This window comes from Lycium barbarum, chromosome 7 (assembly GCF_019175385.1).
Source record: "Lycium barbarum isolate Lr01 chromosome 7, ASM1917538v2, whole genome shotgun sequence".
NCBI lineage: Eukaryota > Viridiplantae > Streptophyta > Magnoliopsida > Solanales > Solanaceae > Lycium > Lycium barbarum.
In genome coordinates this window covers 125,762,653-125,787,770 of record NC_083343.1, presented here as the reverse complement: position 1 = coordinate 125,787,770, position 25,118 = coordinate 125,762,653, and the positions used below count along the sequence as shown (strand labels likewise).

General features: G+C 35.7%; 1 protein-coding gene across 1 annotated transcript; it reads right to left on the bottom strand.

Moving 5' to 3' along the window:
• Positions 1 to 20,015: 20,015 nt before the first annotated feature.
• Positions 20,016 to 24,853, bottom strand: LOC132604211 (protein NRT1/ PTR FAMILY 1.2-like). Its single transcript, XM_060317609.1, has 4 exons — positions 24,701 to 24,853; positions 23,671 to 23,888; positions 21,435 to 21,985; positions 20,016 to 21,059 (listed from the first exon to the last, which is right to left on the bottom strand). The coding sequence occupies exons 1-4, from the start codon at positions 24,786 to 24,788 to the stop codon at positions 20,204 to 20,206; spliced, it is 1,713 nt and encodes a 570-aa protein (XP_060173592.1). The 5' UTR covers positions 24,789 to 24,853; the 3' UTR covers positions 20,016 to 20,203.
• Positions 24,854 to 25,118: the final 265 nt, after the last annotated feature.

Below are 25,118 nucleotides of genomic sequence, written 5' to 3'. Positions count from 1 at the left end.
TTATCATATTGAAGAATTAACTCAAAGCATGTGTTAGTTTGAATACTGATATGTTCAGCTACTGTTTATGTAAGATTGTGTGAAATGACATGACTAAACTCTTGAGATATGCTAATTTACTTGAACATGATTAAATCCCTGTTCAAAATTTTGCCTAACCATGAGAATATGCGAGGATCATTCATATAAAAAATGCATTTCTGTTTTCACTTTACTTATTAAATATTAAAACTTGGAAGGTATCTCACGAATTCTTTAGTTTATTTGGTTATGAGTCGATTCAGATCTTTTAAAATTTCTTAAAGCTCCTAAATGGCATGTCACTTATGTAGGTTTGATCCTAGTTTCTGTCCAGATCCCTCTGAGTCTCTTAATGTTCCTTGAGTCTTAATTGAAGCTGATCATTATTCAGATTCCTCTGAAACTTTAAATTTATCTGTGAGTTTGTTTGTTTCTTTTTTTATTCACTTAGGTTCTGCTGTTTTTTTCAAGCATCTGGTATATGCCAAGTTGAATATGAACCTTTGTATATCGGGTTGATGTTGTTGAATGTTGTGTCCCCTTTTGTGAAGTTGCCTTTTGTATATCTTGAAATAATGCCTGAAATACTTCAACTGTGTAGCCTTATGGTAATTTGTTTTCAGTATTGATTTGCCTAGTCTTTGTGTTCTTCTTAAATTAGTTAAAGGTATTCAGATTGGACAAATGAAAGATCAAGGTCCATCCATGTGAACTAATTTTACTTAATTGGAATAGAACATCTTTGGGATTCTTAACATACTAGAAAGCAGTTTTTAAAATGTGTAGATTGGAGTTGAGTTGTTAAAAACTATTCTTACCTTACACAATTCCATGTTGCTTCATGAATTTACTATTAGTTGAGTTTTCTTTAACCTGTATAACCAATGTCAGATTTGTTTAGACTGAATTCAGGCACACCCAGTTTGTATATTTTTTCCTCTTCTCTTTATGCTGCTCGTGTTGTAGAACACAAGTAGTGGGGTATTTGTTGTGTGTTTGAAGTATCTTGAAGTCTTTTTTTCGAAGGAATGAGTGAATACGCATTAGTTAAGCTCTATATATATTCCATAATGTCGGTATACATCTCGTTAGAATTCTGCATATGTTGCAAGTATATCTCGTTGAAGTATGTTTATGAATGAGATACACTTAAATATACATAGTATATGCACAATCTACTGATCTGTTTTTGAGCTCATATTCATATGTTTAGCCTTATTTATTGGTTATGTACTAACTCTTTTTCTCTCGTTTCTTTGCATAAACCTCGCGTATGAGCCCGAGGGACTCGTCTCCCTGCCGCATTTGATGTTGGGTTAAAAACCCAACTTAATTTCTCCGAGTCATTCGTCATTCAATCCATCCACAGCAAAATGAAATCTACTGGGCCAAAGCCCAATAGCAGCAGCTCTGCCGTCCAAATGGGCTGAGCCCACTCAACTTATTTACCCCTCTATTCTATTCCTTTATGTATTTATTTAGTATCACATGACTAACATTTTGTTCTTTTGTATTGATTTGGTTGAACTTTTTTTTAGGGAAATTAGTAAGTTTAGTAGTGGCTGGTTAGTTTAAAGAAGGTTAACAGTCGATAAGTTTATTTCCCCCTCTTCTCATATTAAATTATTTATAAGGTATATTTATTTTATTGAGAATAATTGATTTGCAAAACGGCACGACTATATATTTTAAGTAAAGAAAAAATTATATTTTATTCTTACTGTTATAGATATTTCAAAACAGCATTAATATGCGAATATAAGCTCAAGTATACTTTATAGATAAATTCTTCAAATTTGGAATTAATCATGCATATTTTTAACTAGGTATGATTAATAAGAAAATTCACTTCCGTTTGAAATCCTGTTTATAAGCTTAGATTTTCTTACATTGCTATAATCCAATAATACGATTTATTTAAAGGGCAAAACTGTCAAATCTCTTCTCAATAGCTATTATTTATGGGTAAATTATCATGTTTTATATATAAAAAAAAAAAAAACTTATATTAAACAGCATTCTATTTTAAAATTTAGCCACATTTATAAATCTTCCTTAAATGACATTTTATCTTAACAATGCTTGTAAGTTTTATTGCAAATTATCATATTATCTTATCATACACGCTATCATATTTCCTACAAATCTTATTAAATATTATCTTTTTTTCATTTAAGGTTTCATCAATATTTTTAGTCTCATTCCATATTTAGGATCTTCTTTTATGCACGCCATTATGTTTTCTACAAGTATTACTTCAAACAATATCATCATCACTTTCATTTAAAGTCTTAACAATATTTACAAGTTTCATAAAAAATGGCGTTTAAAGTTCCTTTACACAAATTATTATCCTTTTTCTCTAAATCTTATTTTTTATTAACATGATTTTCTTCTCAAAACTTTAGCAATATTTTAAAGTCATTTTTTTTTAAATTTAATCCTACATTTAATTTAATTAATTAACCTAAGTTGGTCGGATAACCGTAAGTTAACGGATCCTAAAGGATGCCTAATCCCTTCCCTTTAGGATAATATAGAGCCCTTACCTAGAATCACACTGGTTAAGCAGACTATTAACAGAGGTTTAGTTTCAACTTTACCTTAGTTAACATTTAGATGTCCTAATTCATCGTTAAATTAATTAGGTGGCGACTCCTTAAAACAAACAAATAGGAATCACCAATACGTCATACTCCCTAAATCAACCCGGTTAAAATGGGGTGTGACAGCTTGGCGACTCTGCTGGGGATTTTAGGCTCTTAACCATAACAACTTAGGTTAATAAATCATTTGTTGGATGCTTTGTTTATTTTGCTTTATTTTGTCTATATTGTTGCTTTATATGCTTTTAAGTATTTTTATTCCTTATATGTATTTTCTGTGTAATATGTTATTACTGCTTTCCTTAAACTGGCATTCCGTTCATATTTCCTCCACTTTTGGAAAATTCACACTATCACACGTACACGCGAGGTGTGCTTAGCGCACCCGCAAATTTCTTCATAGAATCCAAATTTTAAGGGAGTTGGCGCATGCGCGGGGGTGCCCGAATAACGGGGACCGCGTAGCCTTCTCACTCGAGCAGTCCGCTCGGGAACCTTGTGTCTAGCAAACCCATTCTTAGTCTACTTAGGGTAGAGCGAAGCCAAAACCTTGTAAGAACATGCATCATTTTAAACCTAGGAGGCTTAATACCCTTGGTGTATTAAGTTCATTAGTCAACCTTACCAAATGTCCAAAAGAGTCCATGACTCTAAGTGACACTACTCACTATCTATGTGCATTATTTGAAGGATAAATATGTGGAATATGTAGACCTAGTACTCTATAGATAAGTATTTCAAGAAAAACTGATCTTTTGTTGCAGGTTGACGTGGAGCATCTAAAATTAATGTCGGAGGTTGAAGACAATTAAAAGAAATTAGTGGAGATAAAGCGTTAGATATCCTAGATCAACTTTAAATTGTATTATTAAACTGGCATGTAATAAATTTTATTTTCTTGTAAATTAGTTGTAAGAAGAGTTATGGAATGATACATAAAAGACATGTTTGTCCTTCAATGTTCGTTAGGCCTACCTCTGGCATAAAGAGGTCCCTTGCATTATAAAACGCGATGTATTATGTGCAATAATGTGTTTATATGCAATAATATTATCCTTACCGTATACTGACTCATTTTCCTTTCCTTTTTCTTGTTTTTATCTTTTTTCTTTTTAAACTTATTTTCAAAACAGAAAAGGTTGACTTGTGCTAAAAGGGAACTGGCGGAGCATCCATATTTCACACGGTCTAAAGCCAAGAAATCAGATTCTGACTCATCACTAATCACCTGGTTAACTAAAAGGACTCGTTCTAAAATGGAGCAAAGTTTGATCAATGCAACCACTTCATCTGAGCCATCTCTTAGTTTACCAATCACGAGTGATCCCACATCCTCTAATGAACCAGAAACACATTTGGAGACCATTGCTCGTCTGGAGCGACGAGTTGCCGAACTAAGTCATATGGTACTTCATAACCGGTCATTTTCTCAAACACCGCCACATATGACTCCGTCCCAGGGAGTTCGTCAAACTTTGCCTGTGCCACATCCATTCCCAAATTTGGACGAATTTAACCAAGCAAATTATTTCACCACTTCTCAGCCAGTTCGTTCCGAACACCTCACTCAAAATGCTCCCTTTTTATTTACAACCACCTCTTCAAAAGCTCAATTCATACCGCCAGCACATGACACACATCAAGTTCCGCCGGTGTATACTTATACCACAGCTCCACCCATGACACAGATTCAAGGACAATGTCGCACAGATGTTGATCATTATGTCGAAGTTGAAAATGAGGCACGGTCAGTTAATGATGAAATGATAAATAGAAAGCTCAAAAGTTTGGAAGATGCCATGAGAAGTTTGCGTGGACTTGGTAGTAACCAAAGCGTGAGATATGAAGAATTATGTGCATTTCCTGAGGTAGAATTGCCACCAGGTTACAAGATTCCAAAATTTGAGAAGTTTGATGGGTCGGGGAACCCTTTCTTCCATTTGAAGGTCTATTGTGAAAAGTTGATTGGTGTGGGGAAGAATGAAGGGATAAGAGTCAAACTATTCAATCAGAGTTTGAGTGGAAAAGCCTTGGAGTGGTATTCTAAGCAAGATACAACCAAATGGCGTACTTGGGATGATTTGGCAAATGCTTTTGTGGATCACTACAAGTTTCATGTTGAGATCGCTCCTGACAGAATCTCAATTACAAAGTTGAAGAAGAAGTTCACCGAATCATTTCGAGAATATGCTATACGGTGGAGGGAAGAAGCATCTAGGGTACACCCACCCATGGAGGAGACAGAAATGGTTACTTTCTTCATTCAAGCACTAGAACCGGAATACTATGAACGTTTGGTGACAATGAGTGGAAAAACTTTTGCAGAAGTGATCAAAGCTGGGGACATGATCGAAGAGGGCATTAAGACAGGGAGAATAACAAGTCTAGCAGCTTTGCAGTCTACCAGTAGGGCTATACAAACTGGTACTCTCGGAAATGGAAAGAAAAAAGAGAAAGAAGCAGCATCGGTGATGGCTTTGGGAAACACCTCGTACCGCCATCAACAACCACCACGATACCAGCCTAACGCTCCTCACTCACAGTATTTCCAATATTCTCCATATCCATACGACCAAACTTTGTCATCTTACCAACCTCAATCACCACAAATATCTTACCCCGTTTACAACACACAACCAGCATATCGAGCTCCACGGCCACCAACATATCCAGCTCCACCATCACAACCTCATCATCCAAACAATGCATCCGCACCTCGCCCAAATAAACCGTTTCGCAATTTCACACCATTGGGAGAACCACTGAGCGTTGTTTTCGAAAGACTGCAAGCTTCAGGCTTAGTACATCCTGTGGAAGGTAGAATTCCAGATCCATTACCCAGAAGCTTTGATCCCACTAAAACATGTGCATATCATTCGGGGGTAAAAGGCCATTCCACTGATCGTTGTTACGCATTGAAGCATAAGGTTGAGGATCTTATTGAAGCAAAACAGATCACGGTCAAACCACCAACACCAAATGTGGTTAACAATCCACTCCCGACCCATGATGGGGCCACGATAAATATGATTGGAATAGATGAAAATGTTGACGACCCAGCCGAATTTATAGTGCCTGTGGATCGTGTGGAGGAACATGATTTTGTAGCCGTTGCTTCTCCGGCTGTAGTGATAAGGGGTTGTGTGCCTGTCGAGATATTAGGAGCTTCATCAACGCCTGTGGAAGTAGTTCAAGCACCAAATCAGTTACTAGTGCTCGATACAAAAGCCGTACCATGGAATTATCAACAAACTGTGATGGAATGTCGAGGAAAGGGCACGATCACTGACAAGGTTAAGACATCAGGAATGACAAGGTCTGGAAGATGCTATTCTCCAGAAGAGCTAGTTAGATTGGGGCAAGTTAAGGAAACCAATGTACCTCCCAAAAGGGTCGTGACTGAATTCGAAGCAGAAGAATTTCTGAGGAAGATTAAGGCTAGTGAGTATTCAGTTGTGGATCAGTTGAAAAAGACCAATGCTCAAATTCCTATTCTCTCTTTGCTTTTGAGTTCAGATATGCACAGAAATGCACTGTTGAAGATCTTGAATGAAGCATATGTCCCAAGCGAAACAACTAGTGAGGCGTTAGCTGGGATGATTGAGCGCGTACTTGACAGCCATCGAATCAGCTTCGATAATGAAGAACTGCCGCCAGAAGGATGTATGCATAACAAAGCGCTCTATATAACTGTCAAGTGTCGTAACATGTTTGTGGCTAAAGTATTGATTGATGGGGGTTCTGGACTCAACATCTGTCCATTAGCAAGTCTGAAGAAGATCGGATATAATGTTAGTGAGCTCAAGACCAGTGATATGAATATTCGAGCATTTGATGGGGCTCAAAGGCGCCCTATTGGGGAAATAGAGTTGAAAGTGTTGATTGGCCCTGTTGAATTCATCATGGATTTTCAAGTACTCGATATTTCCACGACATACAACATGCTGTTAGGTAGACCGTGGATCCACCTGGCTGGGGCTGTACCATCCACTTTACACCAAACTGTCAAATTCGAATGGGATCAGCAACAAATATGTATACACGGAGAAGGAGACACGTCTTTCTATCTAGAGCAATCCACCCCATTCGTCGAGGCAGAAGGAGGGTTCGACGGAGCAACTTACCACGCTTGGGAGGTTGTGAATGTCACTAAGGAGAGTGAAGTATGTCAAACTCAAGAGTTCAAAAGATCATGTGCCGCAATTATGGTTGCAAAAGAAATGGTGAGAAATGGGTACCAACCTGGATTTGGGCTAGGGAAAACACTAAATGGGCGGGTTGAGCCAGTCGTTCTCCCTACGCAACAGTTTACATTCGGTTTGGGATATGAGCCAACTGAGGAAGAAGTGAAGAAAGCACGAAAAAATAAAATGAAGGAGATTGCATTGCCAAAACCTATTCCTACCATCGATAAAACTTTCTCAAAACCTTCAGATCTGATTGATGAAGTTGCCTATGATGATATCGTGGAGGGAGTCAAGAACCTGTTCGTGGAAGATGAAGATGATCATGCTGCGATAATCAAAGACTTTGCTGAAATATTGACTTTATAGGCTGCTGAGCCAGGACCTGAGTTGCAAAATTGAACTTCTATCTTAGCCCCGGTTCGTCGGGAGTTTCAGTTTTTCAGTTTAAATTTCCTTTTGTAGTAGGCCGGAGGCATCAACTAGAACATTTAGTTCCTTTTGTCATGTTGCCTCTATGTTTTGTTACGGCCTTTTTAAATTAAGATTCTGTCATTTTGTTTGTAACGAACTACGTTTGGCCTGACTTCCTGTTGGATACGTAGGCAGCCCACATCGGGTTCGGCCACTCTTTTCAAATCATTTCAGTATCTTTGTTTATGGTTGGAACTACGTTTGGCCTGACTTCCTGTTGGATACGTAGGCAGCCCACATCGGGTTCGGCCACTTTTTCAAAATATTTCAGTGTTTTTGTTGTATGGTTGGAACTACGTTTGGCCTGACTTCCTGTTGGATACGTAGGCAGCCCACATCGGGTTCGACCACTTTTTCAAAATATTTCAGTGTTTTTGTTGTATGAGTGGAACTACGTATGGCCTGATTTCCTTTTGGATACGTAGGCAACCCACATAGGGTTCGGCCCCTTTATTAAAAAACAAAAAAAACTCAAAAGTCTTTATTTGTATCACGAACTACGTCTGGCCTGATTCCTTTGGGATACGTAGGCAACCCGAGGCGGGTTCGGCCCTTCTATCTTAAAATTTTTATCTTCATTTTGTCCAAACATTTTGGTTCCTATAAAATACATAAGGATTTTTATACAAGACTTGGTCTTCCCACCGCTTAAATTCATGTGTCTTAGTATCTTGAAACTGGGACAAATTTTTGAAATCGGTCAAATCACTTTCAAAAAATTTTCATTACAATTTTCTCACTTTTCGATCGTTTAGAACCAAGCGTTTCCAGGACTTGAAACTGGGACAAATTTCGAAGTCGGTCAAATCACTTTCGAAAACTTTCATTATAAGTTCTTATTTTTCAATTGTCCAGAATCAAGCATCTCTAAGACTGAAACTGGGACAAATTTTTAGAAGTAGCATAAAAGTGGTCTTAAACAAAAGTCCATCCATATTTCTAAAATGTGAGTAAATTCAAAAATCGAGTCTTCTTAATCATGTTACATATTAGAGCCACTAAGTATTTCCTTTCAAAGTCATCTAAATCTCATTACTTTTATTTTCAAAATACATTTTTTTTATAACTGAAACTCCCCGGCAAAGCAAGATATGTGGTGAGACATCGAAGAACGCGGACGCGACCGAGACAAAAGTCAATTCAAGGGCCAAGTTCCCCGACATGCACAAGTCAACCAATTTTCTTTTAAACTCACAATTTTTCTTTGTTGAGACAGGTCCAATTAACATGAACACGGTGCATGTATTAAATTATGGGCGTGATCAAAAAGTTAACTTTCTTCAAAATGCAAATACTCTTCAGCGTGGATGCAAAGGTAGCTTATGCCGAACGGTGGGCGTCGTTCCACTCATCACGAAATTTCAATTGCAACAGTGGACACAAGTTCATCTTCTCAACCAAGGGCTGTAAGTATAATTCTTTTAGACCCAACTATTTATTCTTATCACTAACAATTGTTTTAGCTCGTGACATTCATCGATGGATCGAATACATATAATCATGGACACTGACCTTGATCACCTGTTATCGGTTACAATTCCTCAATTTCGACATCATTTCATACATATTCAAATCATTATCAAATTCTTTTAAAATGAGGTATTTTAATAAGATAGCAAGATCTAAATATTGCATCGTATATCAAATTGTGGGGTTAATTATAGATTTAATTTCCGTCACAACGGGACAGGGATTAAGATGTGGATATCTTTTTACAATACTATTTCTAAAGTGGACGTGGATTTACATTTACATTGTGGATGCGAGCATGGAAGTGAAAATAGAATTATATTACGGAAAATATACCTACAATTGTAGAAAGTGGATACAGATTTACGTTTTCGAAAGTAAAGTGGATTTATTTTGCGCCGTATAATACGGATGTGAAAGTAGATATAGGTTTGTTTTGCACCGTATAATACAGGCGTGAAAGTCGACGTGGATTTATATTTTGTACCGTGAAAAATGGGCATGGATTTACATTTTTGCACCATAGGAAGTGGACATGATTAGGCGCCCACCTTAGAATGCGGGTATGTCAATTTTCAATATAGGCGCCCACCTTAGAATGCGGGTATTTCGATTTTTAATTTAGGCGCCCACCTTAGAATGCGGGTATTTCGATTTTTAATTTAGGCACCCACCTTAGAATGCGGGTATTTCAAAATTTAATTTAGGCACCCACCTTAGAATGCGGGTATGTCAATTTTCAATTCAGGCACCCACCTTAGAATGCGGGTATTTCAATGTTCAATTCAGGCACCCACCTTAGAATGCGGGTATTTCAATGTTCAAATTAGGCGCCCACCTTAGAATGCGGGTATGTCAATTTCAATCTAGGCGCCCACCTTAGAATGCGGGTATGTCAATTTCAATCAAGGCACCCACCTTAGAATGCGGGTATGTCAATTTCAATCCAGGCACCCACCTTAGAATGCGGGTATTTCAATGTTCAATTCAGGCACCCACCTTAGAATGCGGGTATTCCAATGTTCAATTCAGGCACCCACCTTAAGAATGCGGGTATTTCAATGTTCAAATTAGGCACCCACCTTAGAATGCGGGTATGTCAATTTTCAATTTTGGCGCCCATCTTAGAATGCGGGTATTTCAATGTTCAGTTCAGGCACCCACCTCCGAATGCGGGTATCTTATATTTCAGTTCAGGCACCCACCTCCGAATGCGGGTATCTTATATTTCAGTTCAGGCACCCACCTCCGAATGCGGGTATTTTATATTCAAGTTCAGGCACCTACCTCCGAATGCGGGAATCTTATATTTCAGTTCCGGCATCCACCTCCGAATGTGGATTCAACTTTCGAAGCAGGGGTTGCAAGTGTAACTTCTCCAACCCTGCCTTATTTACATATATTTCTTTATTGCTAACATTTGTTTTTAGCTGATGGCTTTTGGTAATATCAAAGTTGGCATCACACATCAAATCGTGGAACTATTTCTTCGGCAGCGAACTGGGGCAATTTGTCGGGAAGGATAGTCAAACTTCCCGACACGGGTCAAAGATCTACCTCGAACACTCGTCTCTAATTGCAAGTATTCTCTTGCGTTCCAGCAATTCAATTTTTAGAATTCTAAAGTTTCTATCACAATACCCAGTGTTATCATAATTCAGCACTGGGACAATATTTTGCAAGTTTTGCGCCAATTGGGGTTCAAGTGTCGTAATTGTCCCAGAACTACACTCGACCTGATTCTCGTATAGCCCGAGATATGTAGGCAACTCAGAGACCGGAGTCCGGTCATAATCCTCTCAAGTTTCCTTTAGCCGGGACAAAATAGGCTACTAAGTCAACGTCTTTGCCCGACAACTCTTTTCATCATTACCGGGCAAAGAGGGACAAGTTGTTGACACCCAATTTTGTCCCGTCTCTCTGCCAAAATACCTATTTTTAAGCTTCTAATATTTTTGGAAAAAATAAAAAAATATATATTATGTTTACTATAATTATTAGCCTCTTATCAATACCGCTATTGTATCATTCTATCAATTATTATTATTTACCGTATTTTTATTATTATTATTATTATTCACAATTTTTATCATTTCAGTATTTTTACCAGCTTACGCACACACGTCGCATTTATCTTTGTATAATTAAATAATAGTATTTATCTTACTGTGGATTTTCGGAATATTATTGCACGGCTAGTACAACACCATTTTTTCTTATCCGAGCGTTGAAGATTGCATATTTTGTATTGAGAAATATTTAACACAAGTTATTTAAACAGATATTTTATTTAAATTTAGAAGCCAAACTATTTCTCGCACTCAGTCCGTATTTTGATTTATCGGATTCCAAATCAAAGTCCAATCAATTCATAAATATTTTTTAACCAGCCTATATTTTTACCTTAATTTTTAGACCAGTCCGTGTTTTAATTCGTTAGCCCATTCTTTTAATATCCGGTCTAAAAATTGACCCGGTCCGTAAATGAACCGGGTCTGACCCATTTCAGTGAAAATAAGGGGAACCCTTTTAGGGTTTCCCCTCATTTCTTTCCCACCTTCCTCCGCCTCCCTCTTCATCGTCACCTCCTCGTCTCCGCCTCCCCTCCCCTCTTTCCTCTCATCTCCGCCGCGGCTCTCCCTTCCCCTCCTCCCTTTTTCGCCCGCCGCTCCTTTCCTTCATCCCTTCCCTTTCCCTTAACCCTCCAAAACCCTAGCGCCGCAACCCTCTTCCCCCCACGTTACCCCCACTACTTTTCCGACATCATCACACCCATATCCATCATCTCCACTCACGCCCGACATCTCCACTCCTCACTGCCATTCCACTTCATCGTGTCGCTCCTCTGCCATCCCTCTGTTCCACTCCATCCTCACCACGTGACCCCCATCCTGCACCCATACCTCTGGCACCACGTGACCATCATCTCCATCACACCCATACCCCCACGTGCTCTGACATCACCACGTTACTTCTCCCTCTGTTCCTTTCGCCATTTTTGTCTTGAACCCAAAACCCTATAAAATGGGGTTGATTCATCGATAAAAGGGGGGATTATTGGATTCAGGAAGCCCCCCAAGGATTGAAACCTTAAAATCGAGAAAACCCCCCAAAAGAACGAAATCCTTGATTCTGAAAGTTTCCTCAATAACTGATTTTCGGTTCAAGGAATCCTTTGAAAAGTAATTTCTTTTAGCTGTCACAATATCCCGAAAACATCGAATCAAAAAAATATTTAAACAATTTTTTTCGTCTACTCTGCGTTTGTCGCGAATTCGAGTCTCGCGACATCGAATTTGAAGTGTTCGAGCATGAATCGAAGGCCCCGTACTCATTTCGCTGCACCTAGAAAAGGTCAGAGTAATCCCTAGTTTCTATCCTTAAAATTTCATCTTAATCTATGTTTGGCATATTGTTAGTATGTGATTAGTGTATATTTACTGCCTGTCTGGATTGCTGTTTGAATTAGAGTATTGTAAAATTATAGGAATTGTTTAGTTTGGAAAATAAAGATTATTGTGATCGTCTTAGTTAGTTTAGCTTAACTCTCATTTTTTTACTCAGCTTGATTAATATGTCATGAACTTAGTCGTTCCAGATTCAAATCGAGATATATGTTGATCCATGTTTAAACCAGTATAAATACGATATATTTCTGTCTTGGTTACATGCTTATCAGGAGTCCATCGTAATGAGAGACTATAATAAACTGGTCCTGTTGTCTATGCTCCCTTCTTCTCCCTCAATTCGTTTGACATGAATGATCCAAACCATCAGTTCTTATTTATTAAAAGATGTTTTAAATCCCAATGGTTTCCTTCAGTTATCATATTGAAGAATTAACTCAAAGCATGTGTTAGTTTGAATACTGATATGTTCAGCTACTGTTTATGTAAGATTGTGTGAAATGACATGACTAAACTCTTGAGATATGCTAATTTACTTGAACATGATTAAATCCCTGTTCAAAATTTTGCCTAACCATGAGAATATGCGAGGATCATTCATATAAAAAATGCATTTCTGTTTTCACTTTACTTATTAAATATTAAAACTTGGAAGGTATCTCACGAATTCTTTAGTTTATTTGGTTATGAGTCGATTCAGATCTTTTAAAATTTCTTAAAGCTCCTAAATGGCATGTCACTTATGTAGGTTTGATCCTAGTTTCTGTCCAGATCCCTCTGAGTCTCTTAATGTTCCTTGAGTCTTAATTGAAGCTGATCATTATTCAGATTCCTCTGAAACTTTAAATTTATCTGTGAGTTTGTTTGTTTCTTTTTTTATTCACTTAGGTTCTGCTGTTTTTTTCAAGCATCTGGTATATGCCAAGTTGAATATGAACCTTTGTATATCGGGTTGATGTTGTTGAATGTTGTGTCCCCTTTTGTGAAGTTGCCTTTTGTATATCTTGAAATAATGCCTGAAATACTTCAACTGTGTAGCCTTATGGTAATTTGTTTTCAGTATTGATTTGCCTAGTCTTTGTGTTCTTCTTAAATTAGTTAAAGGTATTCAGATTGGACAAATGAAAGATCAAGGTCCATCCATGTGAACTAATTTTACTTAATTGGAATAGAACATCTTTGGGATTCTTAACATACTAGAAAGCAGTTTTTAAAATGTGTAGATTGGAGTTGAGTTGTTAAAAACTATTCTTACCTTACACAATTCCATGTTGCTTCATGAATTTACTATTAGTTGAGTTTTCTTTAACCTGTATAACCAATGTCAGATTTGTTTAGACTGAATTCAGGCACACCCAGTTTGTATATTTTTTCCTCTTCTCTTTATGCTGCTCGTGTTGTAGAACACAAGTAGTGGGGTATTTGTTGTGTGTTTGAAGTATCTTGAAGTCTTTTTTTCGAAGGAATGAGTGAATACGCATTAGTTAAGCTCTATATATATTCCATAATGTCGGTATACATCTCGTTAGAATTCTGCATATGTTGCAAGTATATCTCGTTGAAGTATGTTTATGAATGAGATACACTTAAATATACATAGTATATGCACAATCTACTGATCTGTTTTTGAGCTCATATTCATATGTTTAGCCTTATTTATTGGTTATGTACTAACTCTTTTTCTCTCGTTTCTTTGCATAAACCTCGCGTATGAGCCCGAGGGACTCGTCTCCCTGCCGCATTTGATGTTGGGTTAAAAACCCAACTTAATTTCTCCGAGTCATTCGTCATTCAATCCATCCACAGCAAAATGAAATCTACTGGGCCAAAGCCCAATAGCAGCAGCTCTGCCGTCCAAATGGGCTGAGCCCACTCAACTTATTTACCCCTCTATTCTATTCCTTTATGTATTTATTTAGTATCACATGACTAACATTTTGTTCTTTTGTATTGATTTGGTTGAACTTTTTTTTAGGGAAATTAGTAAGTTTAGTAGTGGCTGGTTAGTTTAAAGAAGGTTAACAGTCGATAAGTTTATTTCCCCCTCTTCTCATATTAAATTATTTATAAGGTATATTTATTTTATTGAGAATAATTGATTTGCAAAACGGCACGACTATATATTTTAAGTAAAGAAAAAATTATATTTTATTCTTACTGTTATAGATATTTCAAAACAGCATTAATATGCGAATATAAGCTCAAGTATACTTTATAGATAAATTCTTCAAATTTGGAATTAATCATGCATATTTTTAACTAGGTATGATTAATAAGAAAATTCACTTCCGTTTGAAATCCTGTTTATAAGCTTAGATTTTCTTACATTGCTATAATCCAATAATACGATTTATTTAAAGGGCAAAACTGTCAAATCTCTTCTCAATAGCTATTATTTATGGGTAAATTATCATGTTTTATATATATAAAAAAAAAAACTTATATTAAACAGCATTCTATTTTAAAATTTAGCCACATTTATAAATCTTCCTTAAATGACATTTTATCTTAACAATGCTTGTAAGTTTTATTGCAAATTATCATATTATCTTATCATACACGCTATCATATTTCCTACAAATCTTATTAAATATTATCTTTTTTTCATTTAAGGTTTCATCAATATTTTTAGTCTCATTCCATATTTAGGATCTTCTTTTATGCACGCCATTATGTTTTCTACAAGTATTACTTCAAACAATATCATCATCACTTTCATTTAAAGTCTTAACAATATTTACAAGTTTCATAAAAAATGGCGTTTAAAGTTCCTTTACACAAATTATTATCCTTTTTCTCTAAATCTTATTTTTTATTAACATGATTTTCTTCTCAAAACTTTAGCAATATTTTAAAGTCATTTTTTTTTAAAATTTAATCCTACATTTAATTTAATTAATTAACCTAAGTTGGTCGGATAACCGTAAGTTAACGGATCCTAAAGGATGCCTAATCCCTTCCCTTTAGGATAATATAGAGCCCTTACCTAGAATCACACTGGTTAAGCAGACTATTAACAGAGGTTTAGTTTCAACTTTACCTTAGTTAACATTTAGATGTCCTAATTCATCGTTAAATTAATTAGGTGGCGACTCCTTAAAACAAACAAATAGGAATCACCAATACGTCATACTCCCTAAATCAACCCGGTTAAAATGGGGTGTGACATCACTAATACATATAAATATATACTTATACGAGATGTCTCAAGTAGTATTGTAAGGCATAAATAACAAAAGAATTTATTCTAAGAATATAAAATTCTATTAAATTAAATAATTGAGTGTTATGGTGGTCTGAGTGATTATCCGAGCTTTCACTCAAAGTTGAGTGACTTTTGGAAGACAAATCAAAGTTGAGTGATTATGGTGATCAATTATCCAAAGTTGAGTGACCATCCAAGCTTCTACCTCAAAATTGAGTGACTTTTGGAAGATAAAATAAAATTGAGTGACTATGATGGTCAACTACGCAAAATCGAGTGATCATCCAAGCTTCTAACTCTCAGTTTAATTCTTCGGTCAATGAAAAGGTATATATATATATATATATATATATATATATATATATATGTACCAAAAAGAATTGTACAATACCTTTCTTTTTTTGTACTCCGATATAAGATTATAGTACCAAGCTAAAACTATCTTCCCTACACAGAGTTTAGTAACAACAACTTCATTTGATAAATCATTAGAGTCAGCTACGCTCCACAAAAAATTACATACTAACAAGCTCTTGTATAGATTGACACGACACTTTGACTTGTCCCTTCTAGAATATAATAATCCGACAATATGCATGACTCGAACAACTTCACACTAATTCTTGAGGTCAAAACTCCACCAATAAGAAAGTCTTTTTCATTAAAATAATATTCTCTTTTGTAGCAAATAAACAATGCTTTTAAAAGGTGTTTTATGAGCTAGCCCCAGGACAAGGCGTACCCAAAATGCACGAGGCGCACCCAACATGCACGAGGCATACTAACGGAGTGTAAGTATTGTGGGGTGCAAGCCCCAACCTTCCGGGCATTCACCTAGACGTAAGCCCAAATATTCTAGACATTCATTTAGGGCGTAAGCTTCGAAAACTTTTTCAAATTTGAGCCAAATTGCTTTATAATTTTTTTTTAAAAAGTTAAATATTCAAAAGTTAACTCATTGTAAATTCTCAAAAAGTCAAAAGTTTTTTCTAATTGTTTATCTTAATATCATAATCTTACCTCTTTGATGTTTACGGAATAACATATACACTTTAGACCTTTGTATGCAATGTGCAAACTACAAAACAAAGAGTTTTTATGGTTGCATTTTCCTTCTTTATGCTTTATTTTCTTTAAATATTTTTTATTATTCTTTAATTTATCTTTTTCAAGGTAATTTTAGTTTTAAAATTTCTACTGGTATCACTCTAATTTAGATAATGTTTTGAAGACTTTATTCTGGCTATTTGTAGTATAATGAGTATTAATTTGTTATCTAGTTTTAGGTTTTAAACAATAACTTTATATTATTGTCATTTTTATCCTTAAATTATTAGGATAGCGCATCAATTTTACAGCACTAATTATGTTTCATCAGAGTCATGTTATTGATGTAAAGCATCTTTACATCATTCACATTTTCATTTTTTTTTTAAATGATTTGTGCACATGTTAATAGTAGATATATACATTTTCCTATTTTTTTTTTATAATTTTAATGTGTTTTTTTATTTATATTTATTTTGTTAATTTATAAAATATTAAGAATTAAATATCCATGGGCTTACGCCTCGTGCCTCGGGGCTTACCCTCGCCTTATACCCGCACGTTTTAAAACACTGTAAATAAGTTGGAGAAAAATCTCTTTTCTCAATCCTCTTTTTCACTACACCACCCTCACTTTTTTCAAGCACACTATACTATCCCACACTTCTCATACAGCAACACAAGGAAGAAACTATAAGTTCTTGTACCAATTCATGGCTTCTCTTCTTCCATAACCTCTCCTTTACAGGGACCATAAGCTCTACTACAAACAATATAACACGGTATGTTAACCAGACTAAATGCTGCAAGAACCAAATAATAGTAGTCATAATGGCCCTTGTTTATATTGCTTGATATCCAACTCTCTTGCCCTCCTCTTTTGGTCAAGTCGTCGATAGTGCTCATTAAAAAGCTAGCTAGTAAGCTTCCCACTCCCATACCAACTCCTAATAGAGCAGAAGCTACACTTGACATGCTTCTAGGAAATTCATTGGAATAATATTTAGTACTATTCGAATACAATATATGCAGCGAATTGGGATGTAAGTGAAGAAAACGAGCAAGTGAAATAGATCATAAGGCTCAGAAACCATCAGATTCAAACATCTAACAAATGCTCAACTGTGAAATTTTGAACTTAGACCCGCTTAAGTGAGAGTTATTTGTATTTTGCACCCATAATATAGGGAAAAAGGTCAAACATGCCCGTAAACTATTCAAAATTATTATCCGTTTGGCCATAGAAATTAAAAACTTTTTCACTTTTTTTTTTTGAAATTTTGGAGTTGGAGTTGGAGTTGGAGTTGTGTTTGGCCATAGTTTTTGCAAATAGTATTTTTTTTTTATTGAAATGTACTTTTTCAGCAAGGTTTTGGTTATGAAAAAAGTGAAAAACAAGTTTTTCTTGTTTTTTAAATTCCAAATACAATTTCAAGTTGTATTTGGAATTTTAATGACTAAACACTAATTTTTGAAAAATGTGAAAAAAAAATTCCGGGAAAAAGTGAATAATTCTTATGGCCAAACGGGTAATAAATCAAATTTTCCCTCCGTTATGTTTTTTGCTCAACGGGTAAATAGCTCAAAATTAACCTTCATATTAACGGTTGACTTTACCCTTTAGCTATTCAAAATGGCCCTCCATTTAAAGTTACAAGTGCTCTTAATTGTAGATACTGAATATTGTGAGAATCCCCACTTCGTAGTTCGTATACCTTCTTTGTTGATAAACCGAAGAGCTTTCTAATTTAGCAAAATGCTAAAGAAAATTCATGCGAATATTCAGCTCGCTTTGCCCGAACATGTTAAGAACTCCAATGCTAAAGAAAATTCATGCGAATATTTAGCTCGCTTTGACCTAGTTAAGTGAGAGTTATTTGTGCACCCTAATAGAAGGCACGGTTTGCACACTTTTATTCTCCGTCAAATATTTACTAACTCTACCTTTGAGATTTAACGGGATATGAAAAAAAATAAGCTGGAACTCACATTTAGAGGTATACTTCTTTAGGTATAGTTTCTGCTATTTTTAATCTATTTTTCAAGTCTGATGCAGCTTTTGAGATATAGTTTATGCTATTTTTTTTTATATATCTTTTTAATATCTAGTGCATTTTTTTATTGCATATTTTAGAATTTGACAGGATTTTCTTGTTGTTCATAGTCAAATCTTTTTTTCTATTGTTTCCGTCAAATCTAACTGACATAGTTCGATAAATATTTATAGAGACTAAAAGTGTTAACTTTTGGCAAACTTAAAGGACCAAAACTATCAAGTGCATACTTAAGGAGCCGTTTGGACATGGTTTGAAACCATGAGATGAAACCATGTTTGGACATGCAATTTGAATTTCTTAAGTTGTATTTTTTCTTATAGACATAAAAACCCCACAAGTTGTGAAAACTGTCAAAATATTTTCAATTCTTATACAATCTTACCAAATGAGCAAGTCATAGTTCATAACAAAATTAATACGCTACTAGAAGGCCTTTTTTAAAAAATACACTTTTCTAAAAAATACAACATCAATTGATCAAACTTTAGTTCATTAAAAAAGAAAATTTAACATGAATAGTAATGTAACTACTCTTTAATATAATCCTCCCACATAGTAGACATAAATAATGGTTGGTGGAAGTAATTGTTAAAAATATCCACTAACTTATGAGTCTTTATTTCAATAAATATAAATTTATGGGTCAAGTTTTATATTTTAAAAACTTAAAACCATGGTTTGAAACCCCAAATCATGCCTTTTTGGATGATTTGGGGTGTGAAACCATAAGATGAAATGCATGTCCAAACGCTGATTTCATCTCATGGTTTCAAACCGTGATTTCAAATCGCATGTCCACACGCCTACTTACGAATTAAGAAATTATTTTGAACCTCCCCTCAAACATAAGGGACCATTTTTGTCATTTTCTCACCCATAATATATGCACTTCTTTGATATGCGCCATATTCTTTTATCTTTTATGATTGCCCGCTAGCATATACCTATTCTTTACAAACTATAGAATGGTGTCATTTATGAGTAGACAAAACAGGAAACTTACCCACAAATGGTATTTATACCGCCCCAATAAATACATGACGCGTCTTCATGTATACCACTATTATCACTAAACTATAACTAATTAATACACCTACTTAGTGGCGGATTCAGGATTTTTACTCAGGGTGTTTGGAAAAATAACTGGACCTAAATATACACTATAATAAATGTTTAGAGTGTTCAAAAATTAATATATGTATATGAACACAGAAAATTTACCCGAAATATACACTATAATTTTTTGTCCAGGGTGTTCGGGTGAACACCCTGGCCTCTTACTGCATCCGCCCCTGCACCTACTCACCTTAATTTATGACATAACCATGGTAAATTAATATGATTTAGTGTAAACGTCGGGTGCGATTGAATTTTTACCTGTTGGAGGTGTAATTATATTTTTCGCGTGCAATGCGAGAGGATATCTTTGTATCCTTCGTACAATCCAGGAGAACTTCCAAATGTACAATCCAGGAGGACTTCCAAAACGAACTATACAAAAATATTTTTTCAAGTATGTAAAGTTATATACAACAAGCTAAAACTATCTTCCCCACAGAGTTTAGTGAGTACAACTTCATTTGATACATACATTAGCATCAGCCATGAAGAGAGAAGTATACATACTGGTACTATTTATAAGCACTTGTATAAATTGAAATGATACTCTATGGATAATGGATTGGTAACCGTGGCACCTTAGCTAAGGTACATAAGAAGTGCTTGTACCCATTCATGGCTTCTCTTCTTCAGCTACCTCTTCTTTGCAGGGGCCATAAGCTCTGCTACAAACAGTATAACACAATATGTTAACCAGACTAAATCCTGCAAGAACCAAGTAATAGTAGTCGTAATGGCCCTTGTTTATATTGCTCGATACCCAACTCTCTTGCCCTCCTATTTTGGTCAAGTCGTTCATAGTACTCATTATAAAGCTAGCAAATAAGCTGCCCACTCCCATACCAACTCCTAATAGAGCAGCAGCTACACTTGACATGCTTCTTGGAAATTCTGAAATATAGAATTCGTTTTGGCCGATGGCATTCAGGGCCTCTGCAAAGCCAGCAAGGAAATTCTGGGGAAGTAGCCACATTGCTGACATAGGGATCACGCCTTGTGGATCATCCAAGTACCCCTCCTTGAATGCTATACTTCTCCGAACAACTTCGACAACTGCCGTCGCTAAGACTGACAGGAAGGAAATAAATAAACCAAATCCCATTCTCTCTTTTGTGCTGAAATGAGCAGGTTTTCCAGTCAATTTTGATGCTACGGGAAGAATCAAACAATCGTAGAGGACAATCCAAAGTATAGCAGAGATGACAGCGAAGATGCCAAAGGAGGCAGCTGGGATTTCAAAGCTTGAACCAATATGTCGATCCATGGTATTCGCTTGAAGTACTGGAAAAGAGTTCTGGCTTATATTTATGGACATTACAGCTCCCGTCAACCAGATTGGAACAACTTTGAGTAATGCTTTCAGCTCCTCTACTTGATCTACAGTGCAAAGACGCCAAGGATCTGTTGCTTCTCCATCTGGGCTCAAATCTAGCTGAGGATCTTGTACAATGCAAGCTTTATTTAGAAACCTAAAGGCAATAAATTGAAGTTAAAACACAATACGAAGAAGTATATCAGGATCAGAAAAGGCATCCAAAATCATCACGAATCTTGAACAGCATCACATGAGGTCCCTTAAACAATAAAAGCTGGAGTCTGTAGTACATCGAGTTATATTTGTCATCAGCTGGTGCAGGTCAAAACAATGAATTTCACAATTTCCTATAGAGGAGAAGCACAATAGCTATAAAATGATAGATCAAATAATAGTTTAGTTCAGGACAAAAAAGCATACAAGCTAAATAAACAAACAACAATTTACCATTACAGGGGTTGTCTTTCAAGCACATGCAGAAAGAAAGATGACCAACACAAAAGCTAACAATTGGTAAGAATGAAGTTACCTTAGTTTTTCACTTGGAAGAACTACGGCTGACCCTTTTTTCTGATGGTATAGTACATCTGCACTCTGTGACGACAATCTGAGACGTCTATTTCTATAAGAGGCTACAATCACTTGAAAAAGGCCAGTGATTAAGCTCGATTTAGGATTCAGCTTCACGTAGAATGGAGTACCCAAATAAATTAAAAGAGTTGAAAACAACATTAGCAAAACAGGAGCTCCAAAACCTAAAGCCCACCCCATGTTGACTTGGATATAAACAAGACACGTGAGAGCAACCAGGACAGACAAAACTATCACAGCATAGTACCAGCTGAAGTAGCTCTCCATTGCACGCGCATTTTCTGGATATACTTCCCGTTTCAACTGATCAGAACCAAATGCTAAAGATGAGGATTTGATTGCACCTGCTCCAATGGCAACGACGCCCAAAGAGAAACACAGGAAGAAGAGTTGGAACATCTCTGCTGATCTGCAAATGTTGTTGGAAGCGACACAGGGTGGGGGCCTTGCTTGCGGAATCACTGATGTCAGCCAAAACAGAAACATTCCCTTCAAAACACATAGAAAATCTAGAATTATTATCGGTAAATTTCAAAATTTCAAAATAGAATTATGATTATTCATATTACAAATTTGCAACAGATGGGTGATAGAATCATTGTTGGAAGAACAAGGACAGAATTTTCTATATTTAAACTCTTGATACTGTAAATATGGCTCTCAAGTCTCAACACAGACTTATTATGACAATATATATAATTTGTTATCTTTCTTAAAAAAAAAAAAAAAAAAAGTCTTTCCTTCTTGCAACTACTTACATGTACATGCATCTATTTGTAAACCGATGGGCCTTTTCCCTTTCTCTTTTAGGCATATAAAGGAGGAAAAGTTTCATCCCCTTCCCTTTTGTAAGAATTTTCTAAAGTACTACTGCTTCCGTTTCATTTTATGTGTTAGTTTCACTGGGCACGGACATTGGCGGAGCCAGGATTTCCGCCGAGGGGGTTCAAAACATAAAAAAGTAAACATACGAAGAAGCCTAAGGGGGTTCAACATCTACTATATATACATAAAAAATAATTTTAACCTTGTAAAAACAGTGTTTTTTTCCGCCGAGTGGGTTCGGATGAACACCCTCGGCATAGTGTGGCTCCGCCACTGGGCACGGAGGTCAAAAAGTTAAGGAAGACTTTTGGATTTTGTGACCTTCAACTAAAGATCTGTGTAATGCACCAAGACGTCTTTTAAATATTGTGGTCTCAAACATGTCATGTGGGATCTTGATATTAAAGAGTTATTAAGTATAGAAAGTTACCTTCTCCTTGAAATATAAGAAAAAAGAAAGTAAGACACATAAATTGAAACAAAGGGAGTATATCTCACCTTGAGCTCCACGGTTGAGACGAGTTTCCTTGAAAAGATTAATGGAAACATAATTAAGGTTTGGACCTAAAAGGGATGGCTAAAATGGTTACTTCCTGTGATTTCTTACATTTTGCACTTCATACATCCCGGTTTCAGATTGAGGACTGCACCGGAGTACTCTAGCTTAACTTAGGCTTTCAAATCACTAACAAGACTGTTTCACTTATGCACACAAACGACAAACTAGACTAAGATATCACATTTCAAATCACAAGACCTGAGATAAGTTTGTTGAGTTGATACTATGCTATTTATTAAAATAATGTCATCTGAAGAGCCTCCTTCCTCATGTTTTACACATAAATGCATAATAAAGGCATTCGTTTAGAAGAAACAAAATAAAGGGAGATACGAGTTATATATGGACAATACTTGTCCCTCTCGTCTAATTGAAATTAGGTAAAACAAGACTATCTGAAGAAAGGAGACGAGGTACTCAATACCAAAAAGGAAATGTTCCCATAGAAATGACAAAGAAAACTAGTAAAAATATAAAAGGGCCATGAATGTGCATTAAGGTTCCTCGTAATCAACCAAGGTCCTCCAATTAGTAAAAGTTATGGGTATGTTCGATATGATGGATGTCATTTCCAGGAAAATGTTCTACATGAGGAAGTCATTTTCTAGCGTTTGGTTACCATAAGGAAAGCATCTTCCGTGGTGGAAAAATGACTTCCCTCTCATTTTCCTTGCAACTATCTAAACTTTCAACTTCATATTATTTGCTCCAACTAACACTGTGTTGTCACTTTTGTTCCTTAAAACATAAGGTAACTAACGAAAGAAACCAACTCAGTTAATGAATTTACCACAAAGGTAACAACAGATCCCAATCCTATCATCCGGAACCGACCCACAAAAGAATCCGCCATAAAAGCCCCAAGAACTGGAGCGATGTTGGTAACTGCTGACCAGATGTAGAGAATATTGGACCCAGTAGTCATATCCATGTGATATTCATTCATCAAATATAGAATCATATTAGGAGTTAAAGCAAACGTCGCCGCATTCATCAAAGCCGCATTTCCTATCCAAAGATTAAACACAGAATTAAGGACTTCCCAATTGTTTCATTGGAATTCCATGGACAAACAAATATCATATTCACCCACTTCTTTTGATTTCACGTTAAACTCATGACTGACGAATCAACAACTAGGTAAAAAAATATCAAATTGAACTTCCATAAAGAGCAATTACAGGTGTTTATGAAGAAATTGTCATATAAATGAACTTCCTCCTCAAAGTTATTCGACAAAAAATCAAAAAGGAAAACAAATAGGAGAGTACCCCATACCAAAAATCAAAGCCATTTCCTAATTATTATTATTTTTTTAAAAATGGTTAAAGATTAAGCAAGGAAGAGGATGCTCCAACTGTTTCATTGAACCCATGACTGATGAATCAACAGTTAGGAACAAAATTTCAAATTGAACCTCCCTTCTTCACTTTTACTTTTACTTATCCATTTTTTATTTTGTACATTCTTTACGAAATAATAAATTACGTGCATAATATATATATTTTTATTGGATTTAAAAAATTATTTGAGGTGAATAATTAATACTATGAGTAAAATGAAAAAAAAAATTGTCTTGTCAAGTATGCTAAAGTGACAAGTAAAAGTGAAAATTTATTTTTAGAATACTGAACAAGTAAAAGTGAACGCAAGGAATAATAAGGCGAGAAGAGTACTCTCCAACTGTAACCCATGACTGACGATTACACGTGTTTATCAAGAAATCAACACATAAATACTTGTTCCTACAAGTTATTTTAACAGGAAAAAACGTACGAAACTCAGAAAAAAAAAAAAAGAAAAAAGAAAAATGAATATACCAAGTATAAAAGGCAGAGTTCTGAAGCCACCCTTTTGAATTTCAGAAGCATCTAACAAAGGTTGTTCGATAATTTCAGAAGTTTCCATGTGTATGATCACTCTAGAAAAATAAAACTCCCTCTCTCTTTCAACTTTGTAGCAGCAGACAGAGACACACACACTCCACTGCGACATCAACAAAGCGCGTGCTAATTTAATACAACTACTGTCGACTACATTCAAACAAAGACCAAAATTAGAGCTCCCATTTTCCATGACATGCTACGTGTCCATACCATATGCCTCTTTGTCACTATCAAGTTTGGTTACTTCAAAGTTGATGTTTTGCTTGGGATTTCTTATTCTCAAAAAATAAAAATAATTAAAATTTACTATTTAAAATAAATTATTGATATTTACGTAGTCGTAAATAATACT